The 14,071-nt window shown below is 41.1% G+C and overlaps 1 protein-coding gene across 1 annotated transcript in view; it reads right to left on the bottom strand.

Moving 5' to 3' along the window:
* Nucleotides 1–14,071, bottom strand: part of Mgam2 (maltase-glucoamylase 2 (putative)) — a 62,677-nt gene that overhangs the window by 15,147 nt on the left and 33,459 nt on the right. Inside the window, exons 24-35 of the mRNA XM_090332247.1 lie at nt 13,186–13,341; nt 11,968–12,225; nt 9,610–9,764; nt 9,119–9,287; nt 8,158–8,254; nt 7,626–7,738; nt 6,546–6,671; nt 5,900–6,028; nt 4,055–4,162; nt 2,664–2,726; nt 1,739–1,873; nt 204–288 (exon numbers count right to left, since the gene is read on the bottom strand). Coding sequence (XP_090188373.1) covers nt 204–288; nt 1,739–1,873; nt 2,664–2,726; nt 4,055–4,162; nt 5,900–6,028; nt 6,546–6,671; nt 7,626–7,738; nt 8,158–8,254; nt 9,119–9,287; nt 9,610–9,764; nt 11,968–12,225; nt 13,186–13,341 — 1,594 coding nt within the window. The remainder of the gene's footprint in view (nt 1–203; nt 289–1,738; nt 1,874–2,663; nt 2,727–4,054; nt 4,163–5,899; nt 6,029–6,545; nt 6,672–7,625; nt 7,739–8,157; nt 8,255–9,118; nt 9,288–9,609; nt 9,765–11,967; nt 12,226–13,185; nt 13,342–14,071) is intronic.

The raw sequence follows: 14,071 nt of genomic DNA, 5'->3' as shown, positions 1-14,071 counted from the left end.
CACATCATCGATGTTTCTGTATATGCAATTAATAATTTATTAATTTGCATTTGTTCAAGGCTATTCTATTTGAGATTTTATGCCATGCTGAAAGTTGCCCTTATAACTACCCTCCCCCCCACATGAAGCATTCTTTGACTTTAAGAAGAAAATGCTCGGGATTTGTAAGCAGAAAGGAATATGACGAAGTATGTAGCCTTTACCTGGCATATACGGTGGCTTGTTGAGAATTTCACCATGGCAGCCCCTGACAGATCCATCCACGAAGTTTGATGGCTCATTCATATCCTGAAATAAGTTAGCATAATGGATGATTCCATCGTGTCAGGAGGAATGTGGCCTTTCCTGTAGAGGATACTAACTTCCAGGAGATGACCAGGTTGGATTCAAGCCTGTGGCTCAGTCAGTGACTCGGTTATTCTCCCTAATCCTTGGCACTGATCAAGATCAACTAAGAATCCAGGTCAGCTGGAGTGGAACGTTTGCCTTCATCCTTTGGCTTGGAGTTTTTAAACTTACGAGGGTTGTTACGTTGATCCTTGACTACAAGCACAAAATCCATTCATCTGTCCCTTACAAGAAAGAAGCATGACTTTGTTTTTCTACTCACGCATTATGTGCTTGTGGTCAAGGGTCCCTGTAACTATCCTCAGCCATTCTTCTACTGATTCTGTCATCACCATAGAACAAAATCAAGAGAGGTCTCCCTCTGCTCTAACTGCATTCTGAAAAGCTGTCATGGCTTTGAAACAATGTATAACTTGAATGTGAGGAGTTGGAAATCGTAAAAGAATATTGACTATTTTATTTTTAAAAAGTTAAAATTTCATCTGTTGTACTACCTTAACTAGCCACATGAAAGAAAAGTGCTCATTATTTTGCATTAACATCTTTCTCTCTTTGGGAACAAATAACTCACAGTTATCAGAATCTCTTGTGTCTCAAAGGTACCCACATCTCTTCACTGTCTGGCTCCCTTTGGGGTGAATTTGTGTCCTTTCTAAAGTCAGTTCTATGCCCGTCTTCTATTCTGATAGGCAAAGTGGCCATGATAGTAAGTGGGCTTCAAGGCTAGTGTCTGAGTGAATCAGGAGCTCTTCCCTTCTGAGCTGAAGAGCAGAGATTGTTTTTCATAACCAACCTACTTCTTAGGATTTCAAGCTACTTGAGAGTGGAAAAAGAAATATGTCATGACACTGATACACCTCCCTCTCCTAGGAAAACATGAATAGAGCAGTACTTGGATACAGAGATGCCTCAGGAATCTCTGCTCCTCAGGCCCACTACAATCTATGCCACATATCTGAACAGGCCCTGTAAACCACTCCCCAGAGGAGCCTGCACCAATTCCGTGCTGAGTGTCCCTTGATTTTCACATGTATGCCTTGCCTTCTCCTAGCTCTATCCTATGTTGCATGTCTGGAGAAGTTTTGCCAAATGGAAAGTAGAAGGGAGGAACATAGGTGGTGGAGGGTAAGAGATATCAGGCCATCTCTCCCTCTTTCTCATGATCTGGCATCTAGAGCAGTGGTACATCTCCTGTATGGACTGCAATTCCAAGATATAGTCCCTGAACATACCCACAGTCTTTGCTGCTAACTCAGATTATATAACATCAACTCCCCCTTTCTGCCCCCCCCCAGCCTTGTTCCCTGCTTCACCTGTCTGTAGATTGCCTCTATTTAACCACGTGAACTGTTAACAAATCCAAAGAGCAACAAAATACAGATGTACTTACGAGCCACAGCCCATCAAACTTCAGGCTCTTCTCTGGCTCCCGAGGGTTTGCATAGAGCTCTTGTATCTCTTTCTTCCACCAGGCAGCTGTGCTGTTACGCAAGAAGTCGGGAAAGGCAACATGCGCCCTGTACAGCTGTAAAAGTGACACACAGTCTCATGGATGGGCCTCCACTTACCCAGGAAGGGGAATTCTAGGTCCAGGAAGTGGAAATGAGCAGGTACTTTTGCCTGCTCAGCTCCCAGATCAGGCTCTGATCTAACCTCAGGCTTGCTGCTGCTACCACGGACATAAAGATTAGGGAAAGATGCATTCATTCTGAATTTTCTTTGAAAGAAGTTAGATGATTTCAAAGTTCTTTTTAGACATAAGGCTTGCTTTATGATGAGACATTTAACTATGGAAACGAACATTTCTAAACCACTGAAGCGTAGTGGTACAAATGATTTTTGAAGATTGACCAAATAAAGTGAAGGAAAACCTATCATCCAGGGAAATGTGAACTGCACAGGGCAGTTTGGGTAGGTGTCAGTGTTAGGATAGCTAAGACTGAGATCAAGGACTTTGACCTTTCGGCCTGCTAATATTGCCTTTGGAACACAGGCGGTTCAACTGAAATCCACTTGCTTATAATGGAGATCATTCAAGTGAAAATACCCGGAATCTTGACTCATTATTTGTTTAGTCAATAGAAGCGTGGAGTCATGGCATTTTAAAAACATATGCATGCAGGGTTTCCTGGCTGATTTCCTCCTAGCAAGTTTACATTGAGTTTTTCAGCTGAGAATCTCATTTTGCAAAAACTACCAACAGACAAATATGCTCAAGGTAAAGCTACTTAATCAAAGGAATGAAACAATAAGAAAACTTCTAAGTAGCCAGAGATTTAGGATAATGTAGATAGACAAGTCTAGCACAGCTGTACCTTAACCTGAGTCTCTTGGTCGAGAGATCCATCCACGTTCACATTGGGCAGCTCTGGCCAAGCCTAGAGAAAAAGAAATTGAAATCTTGTAGTCATTGCAGGAGCTGATGATGGTAGATAGAAGACCTGCCTAGCCAGTGCAAGGCCCTGAGTCATCCCAGGGCCACCAGAACAAACTAAAAAAAGGTCATTAGATGCAGACTCATAAATGTCAGGCATAGCTTTAATGCCTCTTCACCATGCGCTGTGGTATGCTTGTCATGTGTGAAGTTGTAAAGACTGAATATATGGAATCCTGCTCAACACTGTGAACTAGCTAGTTTCTTGTTTTATTGCATATGTTTCCATGGTTTCATGTTTTTACTTAATGAATAACCAAATTCATTTTAAATGAATCTTCTGAGCAGTCAACTTTGAGAGATTACTCATTTCTCTCGTCAGCTTTCATTTGTACCTATAACAAAATCTCTTCTATACAGAAAACATAAAGCGTGACAGTAAAGAAATACAAATGACTTCTCTTCACAGCCCAAAAGATTCATCTCGATATTTTTAAGCATTGGGGACCCCGAGTATATGTAGCATTTCAAAATCTATAATAGCAACCAACTTCATTGTAATGATTAGGACATTAATTGTGTACAATGATTAATTAATTCAAAGAACGCTGAATGAGCACTTTCAGTATGCCAATCACTTATAAAATCTGCACCTAGTAAGATTTAAGTAAGAAATGCTGCTTATTTCTAAGACCTCACAGTATATGCATGAATGTGCATTACATGCAGTATCTGAGGACAATGGCACAGAAAAATAGGCCCACTCCAACAGATCCGAACCCCCTCACAAGGGGAGATTTGAATTGGTCTTGCAGTGTAGAGATTACCTGGGCATTTGAGAAGGTGATATTCAAAGCGGACAGGGCCAATACTCAGGGGAACAGCAGAATAAGGAGCTGAGTTTGAATGTGGATTAAGAACAGTTGTTACATGGGGTACTCATATGCTATTGCTGACTTTAAAAAAAAGACATATGGCCAGGAGGATTGAGGTGATAAAAAAAGGAATTCAAGGAAATAAGGGAAAAAGAATCAGTAGGACTTGGAGATTTGTTTGTATGGGGGCAGCATCTTCAAAGTTGTTCTCTAAGGCTCCTGAATATGTGTTAAACTCACAATACAAAAAGGTGGAAAGTGAGAACATTTCTAGGTAACACAAAACAATGTTTCAGAGGGTTATAGTTGGTGGCTAAGCTAATCAGCATCATATGGATTTCTATTTGTTCCTAATCCGTTAATTGCCCAACGTATTTTGTCTGGAATTTATGAGAACCTCTTTTGAGTCAAAAGAAAGTGATGTAGAGTCATAATAGACACATTTCTCAAGGCTTACCTTTCCCCACACAATGTCACTGCTGTTAGGCCACTTGATGAACACATTGCTTTCCTGTCCTCTGGTGAATGTCAGATACTGGGTCTCGTTGCCAGAAATGGCTGGGTCCTGTAGTAAAAGTTTTAAAAGCACAAATATGAGGAATCTGTGTCTAAGAAAATACTCCAAGTTTTTGATAATTCACAGAAAGAAATGGTGAATCAAAAATCATATTAAATAAATGAAGACCCATAATTGGTTTGATATATGTTACTGGAAAATTAGTATAACCAATGAAAATGGAAAGTTGCCACAGGAACTCAGGATAAGGCCGATAAAAGTCAGTCTCTTTCCAAGTGAAAAAGAATCTCTGTCAATAATTTGAGACCTTCTGTGATATAAAAAGCAACCACTTAAACTGTTATTAATGAAACAAGGGAAAACCTACAGAATCTGAAAACTGACATGATATGAGTGGCATTTCCAATAACAGAAATGTATTTTAGAAAACAAGTTTATGAAGTATCATATATTGATATTTTTCTACAAAATTCTTGGGGGAAAAAACAAGGGCTAATGTTTGGAAACAAGTGCTAGAGAGAAATCGGTTAAATAAGACATTCCCCTCAAGCTAACAGAGGCAATATAATGCCTTTCCATAATATAATAGCAATACTTAGGAACAAGAAACTTCTTTATTTTGTTCTGAGGCCCAAGTGGCCATCTGTGAGTATTGCATCTCACATCCACGCCAGTCACGCTTTAGAATACCATGCCTTTTCACAGTTTTCACCACTATCTAATTAATCATCCCTTAAGTATTTATTCACTGATTCACTCCACTAGAACAAAAGCTTTTTAAGAGCAAACATTTAAGATTTTTTAAGAATACAAATATATATGTATGTGTGAACAAAGTCATTTGCTACTTTAGGAAGCTAGGAGAGTCATTTTTTAATTTTTAATATTTTTATTTTATTTTTTATTAAAGAATTTATTAACATTGATTTTGATGTCATATTTCAAATGTCATGTTTAACAAACAAGTATTCAAGAAGGGAATCTCTATATACAATCACTGGCACATAGTTTCTAGAACATAATTAAAATTAAGCTGAGGGTTTGTATGTCATAGATACATATAAATCTATGTAATAAAACATATCTGTTGGAGACATAAACATAACTACATAGACATACAAATCTATGATGGGCTGTATACTCTAGAGGAGAGTCATTTTTAAGTTACTGCTTCTTCATTTTTTTATTTTTTTTTTTTTTGGTGTGGGTCATGGGGCTTGAACTCTGGGCCTGGGCCCTGTCTCTGAGCTCTATCAGATCAAGACTAGTGCCCCACTTCTTGAGCCATAGCCCAACTTCCCAGAGTAACTGCTTCTTCATCAAGATGCAGATTCAGTGTCAGGTACTAAGATAGCATTCTCAGCTCAGCTGTCTGAGTTGACTATAATAGAAATAAGTTCCCCAAGATCCGCTCTGCTGAACAAAGACATAAAGCAAAGGCTGGATGAGCCCTCTGGGGTAGAGATGAGGAGACACAGCTCTTCCTTTAGGTGAATAGTCTGAAACAATGAGATGCTTTTTCTTTTGCTCAAACGCATTAGTAAATTAAATCCTATTAATACTCAACTACGGAAATATGAAAAAACATTAATTCTTAAAATCATTTTTACCTTAAAGCCATTTTACTTATTTGTTGATATTTAAATATATATCATGGCTTCAAAGTATTTGTCAAAAATGTTTTGGGTTTGTTTGTTTTAACCCTTCATCTACTTTCTCCCAGTTGTATTCTTTCTGAACTATGATTGTTAAAGGAAAAGGCATTGACTCGGCCTCAGTACCTACCAGAATGAGCATAAATCTCATGCCACAGTTCTTCATTTTCTCCATCAGGACACTGAGGTTCTCAAAGCTGGGGCTGAGAGTGAAGTCCAGCTTCCGGTCCATGTAGTCGATGTCCACATGTTGCACATCCTGCAGGAGGGAGCAGGCGGGCACTGAGGACTCCTGGCAGGGGCCCTGCAGTGCTCGCCAGCACTCCACAACCCCCAGAATCTTCTCATTATTCCCCTACACTGGCTTTCCAATGAGGCCACTGAGGTCACTTTCTGAATCCCACTTGCCCTTGTCCTCAGTCTTCCTTCCTTTTCTCCTTTACTCTAACTCGCTGTCCTTTCCTTCCCTCAGTTCACGTGGCTCCCACCCTTCAAATAAAACTTGGCAGGCCCATCAAACCACATGCTAGTGGAACTGTTCATGAGTAGACAGCAGGCCTTCTTGAAGGAACAGAAAAGACTTAAAGTATACTACAAAACTGCATATAGGTTTATAGAATATAATTCTAAAGTATATTATAAAATATTGTATATATTTATATGTAGATTTACATATCGATCTATCCCAGCAGTGATTTGTATGAGGTAATTACAGAAGGAATTTATATAATCTGGCACAAATTCTCATGACCAGAGGCTGGGGGAGGGTTCCGTACATAGGGAATACGGGCTGCCACCATTGCGTTATACAAACTGGAGATTTCAGTGTCATTCTGGTAGCCATAGCGACTCAGCTGAAATCCCAAGGCCCAATATGGAGTCATGGCTGGCCGACCAATCAACTAAAATAGAAAAACAATAATTAACCTCATTTTATTATTATATATTATATACCTTCATCATGTTACTGTACATATACCATAAATATTTTAAATATTTTATCAATATAAAATTTCAAAGAGGAAAGATAATGGACCCAAGTAGACTTTTTAAAGAAGAAACCAGGCACTGGTGACTTGCACCCCAAATCCTAACTACTCAGGAGGCCCAAATCTGAGGATCTGGATTTGAAGTGAGTCTCTCCCACCTCCTCCCCAAAAGTCTATGAGATTCTTACATTCAATTAACCATCAAAAAACCAAAAGTATGATTTGGAGGGGATCAGGGGAGGGAAAGGGGGACAAAAACATGAGAAGAGGTTTCAATGTCCAAGAAGTAGTGTATCCACTACCTGAGGAATATAACTGTAACCCCTCTATATATTACCCCGACAATAAAATACAATAAAAAATAAACCAAAAGTAGAGATAAGACCTAAGGGGTAGATACCCAGCAGAAAAAGCTAAGCAAGAGAGAGATTCAGAATTTAAATCCCAATACTGCAAGCCCATATACACGATAAATAAATAAACAAACAAATAAATAAACAAGGCAGACATGATGATTGAAGCAACCTAAACACTTGTGGTGAATACTGTCTCCCCTCTCAAGATAAAAGGAATAAGAAAGTGAAATCAAAATAAGATCGTGAATAAATATAGAGCAACCTGAAGATGAAACAATGTGGCTAAGATTTCCTCGTATGTTCTTAAGTTATTAGACAAGCGATCAAGAGAAGTATGGGATGCTGGTATGGCTTTAGTTTCCTGTAATCAGGAAATAGGACTTTCAGAGAAAAAAATATCAATAAACTAGTGGACATACCCAAGGAGCAAAAGAATACTTTGGCCTCAACACTAAGCCCCAATTACACCCAATAAATATTTGGGCTGTCAAAGGATGGAATGGCTTCTGACCTCAGTATATTGTTGAGTTACAAGCTCAGGTGTTGGTCCTAAAACGATGTAAAAGTCCAAAATTCCTCCTGTGGTACGATATGTCAGGGCAGGAGTGGGCTGGAGCGTCACCTCTGTAAAAGCGCAAATCCAAAGGATAGATCAGGAACATTGCATGGATCTTTAAATCACCCACATAGAGAATTTGCTCTAAAATGTGCCATTCTCATTCTCGTTCCTTTCCATCTATCTCCTCTACAAAATCTTTTCTCTGTGGCGTCCGAGATGGCTTTGCAGGGGCCAGAATAAACTATGCCATCTCGACATTTTGTAACACCTTGGGAAGAGCACCCACGGTGGCACAGAAAATTAAGACCATGATTAGTCACAATGCTATACTTAGAACAGTTAGTAAATCCAGAAAGAACGAATGAATGAGTCTAAGGTCAGTTTGCTTCTCTTGTATTTTCACTGCTCCTGGATTTCCTTATTTCTACCAATATTCCCCTCTCCAGAGGTTATGGAGGTGAACAGGAGCGTACCCCTGTCTTACCCATGGCATTGCTGTTGAGCAGGAGGACTCCGTGAGCACTGCCATCCCCCTCCAATGCCATGTAGTAGGGGTGGACGCCATACGAGTTCTTCTTGTACTGGTTTAGAAAAAGCCATGGGAGGAAATAACCAAGTGAAATCCAATAGGTTGTTTTCACATCACAAACAGCGAAGTCGGCCTCAACTTTAAAGACTCAATTCAATTGTCATGTTCTTGGCAATAAAAAGCCATGTCTTTCCCTCTGTTCCCATGTTCTCACCCATAGTTGGTCAGACAGAACACTGATTGCGTCTTGGTGACATTATTTCTACACCCATCTCGCTTAGCTTATCAACCTTTGAAGTGAAAATAATGGACTTTATGCTAAGCACCCAATGTGCTGGATAGAGAAAATACATTAAGTGCCAGACCCTTAGCTTCTTAGGAAGCTAAGACCTAGAAGCAAGGTTTGAGGCCAGCCTAAGCAGGAAAATCAATGAGACTCTCATCTCCAGTTAACCAATAAAAAGCCAAAAGTAGAGATGTGGCTTAAGTGGTAAAGCACTAGTCTTGAGTGAAAAAGTTAAAGATAAGTGCCAAGGCCCTGAATTCAAACCCTAATACCTACACACCCACACCCACCCACATAATAATAAACATTAAGAAATAGAATGTAAGATGTAAAAATCAGTAAAAATCTGTCTCACAGAAAGATATTTATACATATATATATATGTATATGTATAAAACAGAAAAATATGTATTTTACAGAAAACACTGCATGGTAGTAAGTGAGTTCCTGCCCAGGATGGCTTTGAACCAGGATCCTCAAAGTAGCTGGTATGAACCACCACTACTCAGTCAGAATTTTAAGTTTTACACAAAAGGTAAAGTTGATGAGTAGGCATCTTTTACGTGCAAGAAAAATTTAAATGAATTAACACAAAGAGAAAAATGATTGCTAATTTTATCCCCTTCTTACTGCTGGTGGCTCATCACGAGCAAACATTCCCCAAGTATTCCAGCTTATATTCCTTCTGAAAGCCGTGTGCTCAGTTTCCCCAAAGCCATAGATGTACTGAGAGGGGAGGCGAGTGGAGATGGAAAGCAACATGTTGGTGAAGGTGAAGCCAGGAAGCTGGGAGTCCCAACTGCAACAGAAAGACAGACCCTTACTTCCTGAGCTGGAGGTTACAGGGCAAAATATACTTAGGGACTTTTCTGCCAAGGCTAGCTTCTAATGATACTCAGACCTCAGCCTCCTGAGTAGCAACTGTATGGAGCAATTGTTCTTTTAAATCTTCAATATTGACTTTTTTTTCTCAGTTAATGACTAATAGAAAAATTAATTCCCTAATGAAGCAGGGAAGAATTCATGTACTTCTCAATATTATATGGAGTATCTGAGATTAGCATTTCACTCACACCAAATACATCTAGAACCATTCTCAAGACCAGATCCATAGTGCTTACATCACAGTCTGGGAGCTTTTGCGTCGGATCTGGATTCCAAAGGGATTAGTCTGAACCTTGGCGTCATACAAGCAGTTTTCAGAAATGCCAGCTGGGGAAGGAGGGATATTCAGAGGCACAGGGACCTCATATCTTTTTGTAGTGGGATCATAGATCTGGTAAAGAAAACAAACAGAAAAGAAGAAATCCATGTTTGATAGAATCAGGAGCTACAACCTCTCATGCCTGCCAATATAATTCAGTTCTGATGCTGTTGTGTCGATGAGTTTGATTGCTCATTAAGACATCAAATGTCTCCAAGCAGGAAGATGTGGCCTGTCCACTGGCTATGTCTGATACAGATGTGAACTTCAAAATGTATGTCCCCAGTAACAACCATTCAAAGCCAGGGAGGGCTTCCTCACCAGACAACTAACTCTACGAGTGTGGAATCTCATGAGTAGAATGTATGCTCATGAATAATAAGTGCCAACTGAACATATGTGTGCATATGTGATCATGTGGATGAGCCTCTCCATGTGTACATCTAGAAACAACACTGAGTTCACGTGGATTCCAAGACTCCTTCCTCTTTGAGCTTCCAGCCATTGCCCAGATTTTATACTCCTGGGGTTTCCCTATTGTATCATTTTTTGCTCACTGAATAGAACTGATACGCAGGGAAAATGCAGAGCAAACTGTGCTATGGCCACAGGAAGCAGAACCATCAGGAGCCAACATTGCTTCCCCGTGGTATTGGAATAACATTTTATGCTTCCATGGAAGCTTTGCTTCTAAAACTGTGCTTTTCAAAACTTCTCAAGAGCCAGGAGTGTGACCTACTGGTAGAGCGCTTGCCCAGCACGCACAGAGACCCGGCTTGGATTCCTCGGTACCACATACATAGAAAAAGCTGGATGTGGTGCCGTGCCTCAAGTGGTAGAGTTCTAGCCTTGAGAAAGCCCAAGGACAGTGCTCAGGCCCTGAGTTCAAGCTCCAGGACAGGCAAAAAAAAAAGCAAAACATAAACATAAACAAAAAACCTCTCAAACCCAAAGCAGCAGTGTGGCTTGGGGGTCATGCAGTCTCAGCCCCTCCTTTACAGCTTCCATTTCCCCGTGATATTCAGTGCTTCAGAATGCACCTAAATGTGCAAAGCAACATGGCCAGGTGAGCTGACTAATGTGTCCCCAGCCACATTTGGCTGAGATTCAACTCAAAGTCATCGTGAGCACAAAATACATGCCAATTTTAGAAATATGTAAAATCTCTCTGAAAGTAAATTTGGATTTCAGGATGAAATGGTATTTATTTTACAACATCAGTTAAATGCAACCTTACTAAATGATTTTCATTTAGTTTTTGAAAATACCAATGCTGAAGGTCAAGGGGAGGGTGACAGAAGAATGGAGAGAGGAAGAGTGGGCAAATGCTCTCCTGATATTCCATGTATTTAGGTGAACCATCTAGAGCCAGATACCTGGAGGGGATAGGAGGGGTTGGGAGAGATAGAAGAGAATGAGGGAAGGGGTGGCATTACGAAGATATACTTATAAACTGACAATGCTAAAAGAAAATGGGAGCACAATCCATTTGTACCCATTGGTGGCTCACACCTGTAATCCTAGCTGCTCAGGAGGCTGAGATCTGTGGATCACATTTCAAAGACAGCCCAGGCAGGAAAGTCTGTGGGACTCTTATCTCCAGTTAACCACCAGAAAACCAGAAGTGGCACGATAGCTCAAGTGGTAGAGTGCTACCCTTGAGCTGAAGAGCTCAGGAACAGTGCCCAGAGTTCAAGCCCCACAACCACCACCACCACCAACAAAACCTGGGAGTACCAAAACAAAACAACGCTATGGAGGAAGAGCAGGATAGTGCATTGTAAAGTGTGACCTTTGACCTGCAGCATCAGTATTACCTGGAACACATGACAAATGCAGATCCTCACGTCAGACCTTCTGAATTGGAAGCAATTTAGAAGGTGAAGTGCAAAAGTCTGGAAAAATCACAAGATGAAGTTGATTTCGATGAATGCTAACACTTCAGTGCCACCAGTACTGGATAAGTTACTGGAAATGCTGGAGTAAGATTTACCTTAACCATAAAGCAGATTTGTGTTCTTCAGATTAAGGGATAATTCTTTGAGGACATTTATGACCTGGAAGATTCCCCATTATGGGATATTCACAATCCTGATGGGCCTAAAGTCACATCCTGGCTCTCTTATCTACTAGTTTGGTGAATTTTACCTCTGTGGGCCTTCGCTTCTGTGTCTGTGAAATAAGAACTTGGGCTGAAAGTCTTCATACAAACATCCATCTCTACCAAGCTGTATGTGTTCCTCGTTGAGAACCAGAATCGCCACCTGTGAATTACCTTGACCTGAAGCATGGTTTCTGTATGATAGGTCACAGTCACTTGAAGGTTGCTGATCATTTCCGAAAGAGACCCAGAGATGCGAGTGGCAGCTGCTGCTGATGCCTGTGACGCTGGGGCCGCTCTTCTTGCAGATTCTGGGAGCTCCAGACTGGTGAGGTTAGCGGTGATTCCCGTGGACAGGTACTGGATGCTGCTGGCGGCATAGGCAGCAATGGTGTCATAGTAACAGCTGGGCACACCTGGAGCTGCTGCTTGCTGAAATGGCAGAAGGAATTCATGGTCAGTTTCTGCAACCACACTGAGACTCAAGTTAATCAGAAAGCTGCCTAACAGCCTCTCAGAAGCTCTGCCTGCTGCTCGAGGTTCAACTGTGTCCTCCCAAAAGATAACTCCTAATCCCTCACACCATGGATGGGACTGCTTGAAATTGGGTCTTTACAGATGACTGAGATGCCATTAAGTGGAGTCCTAATACAGGGTAACTAGTGACCTGATTAGCTGATTAGCAGGGAAAATTTAAGCACACACACACACACACACACACACACACACACACACACACACACGTGCACTGTTCGTCCCTACTAATGAGTATGATGAATTAGAACGGAAACAACAAAAACCCTAATCCGATACGCAGATTCCCAGTTCAGGTCCTACTTATAGTGTCTTATTGCTCCCACTTTAATTGTGAGAAAGCCTCTCACTTTCTGGATTTTGTTCAAATGGAAAAGATCAGCTTTCTCTTCCCCTTCCTGTTTGGGCTTCCAATGGATTGGGAAAAAAAGAATAGAAAAGAATCACTTAAAATACTCAGTGCTTAGTGTATTGAATACTTGCCTTTGCTTCCTATATTAGCATGTAATAACTGATATTTTCATGACCACAGCTGACATAATTTGATCATATTCACCCTCCCATTATCCACTTCACCTCATCTTCCCCTCCCCCAATTCCCTTCCTCTTCCTTAAATATCCTAACATGGGATTTTGAATAATGTAAATAGATGAGTCACTGAATTCCTTCTGATAAGGGCTATCTGAGGGCGATGTTGTCCCGTTATTATACAGAGATGACAAAAGGCATATTGGCACATTTTCATGGCAGCCTTCAAGCTCCTAACCTTTGAAAAGCACCTCCTCAATGCCTGGTTCATGTGTGGGAAAATGTTCACCACTTCCTGATCTACATGGTGCCCCGTGCCTGGCCGTTACCTCCCAAAGGCATCCCCGCTGCCGGCACTGCTCCTCAGACGCTCCAGGACCCTCAGGGTAGCAGTTGAACTTCTCCAGGTCACTGACTAGGAGCCTCCACTCAATAGAGAATTCTTGTCCTAGTGCCAGTCCCTTGAGCTCAGTGATGGTCACCACCTGGAGAAGGAGAAGAGGGACCCTGGTGACAAGTGAATGGAGGAAGAACTATGCAGATGGTGCCCCTGGCTAATGGTCTGGAAGCCAAGATGGGTTAGAATTGGCCTCAATCTCAACTTGCCTCGCCTGAGTCAAGGGGGCCAGAGTGAATGGGAAGGGCTGAAGCCATGTGAAGCAGTGCAGATGACTGGTTGGGTTGACATTTCTTTTAGACTTAACATTATCTGTTTAGCCTAAGGCTAGTAGCTAATATCATGAAGCATTCATATTGGACAAGCACCATGACAGCCATTTTACAGGCACTAGGGCCATTAATCCTAGCAATTGGTCCCTTACTATGAACACAATAGCTAGGTCTACTCTACAGAACATAAAAACGTGCAGTCTGATATAGTGCCCCAGCCTCGCAGCTAGGAAACAGGAGATGAGGACCAGAATCCTCCTGTTGCTTGCTATATGTATTTTCAGAATAGAAGATGACTGACTCAAGGAATAATTAACTTTTCAGAACTTCAAATAGTCAACTAACAATTGGACTTCTCTCTCGGAGTTCTTCATATAAGGGAATCATTCAGTGACAGCAAACCCAGATTTTCTTGTGTTTGCTTCCATTCATATTTTTTTCTTTCCTTTTTTTCTTTCTTTCTTTCCTTCTTCCCTCCCTCTCTTGTTTCCTTCCTACCTGCCTGCCTGCCTGCCTGATTTTCCGCCTCACCTTCGTTCTGTTCTA

This window comes from Megascapheus bottae, chromosome 5 (assembly GCF_031878675.1).
Source record: "Megascapheus bottae isolate mThoBot1 chromosome 5, mThoBot2.hap1, whole genome shotgun sequence".
Lineage (NCBI taxonomy): Eukaryota > Metazoa > Chordata > Mammalia > Rodentia > Geomyidae > Megascapheus > Megascapheus bottae.
This window is presented reverse-complemented; position numbering and strand designations above follow the sequence as displayed.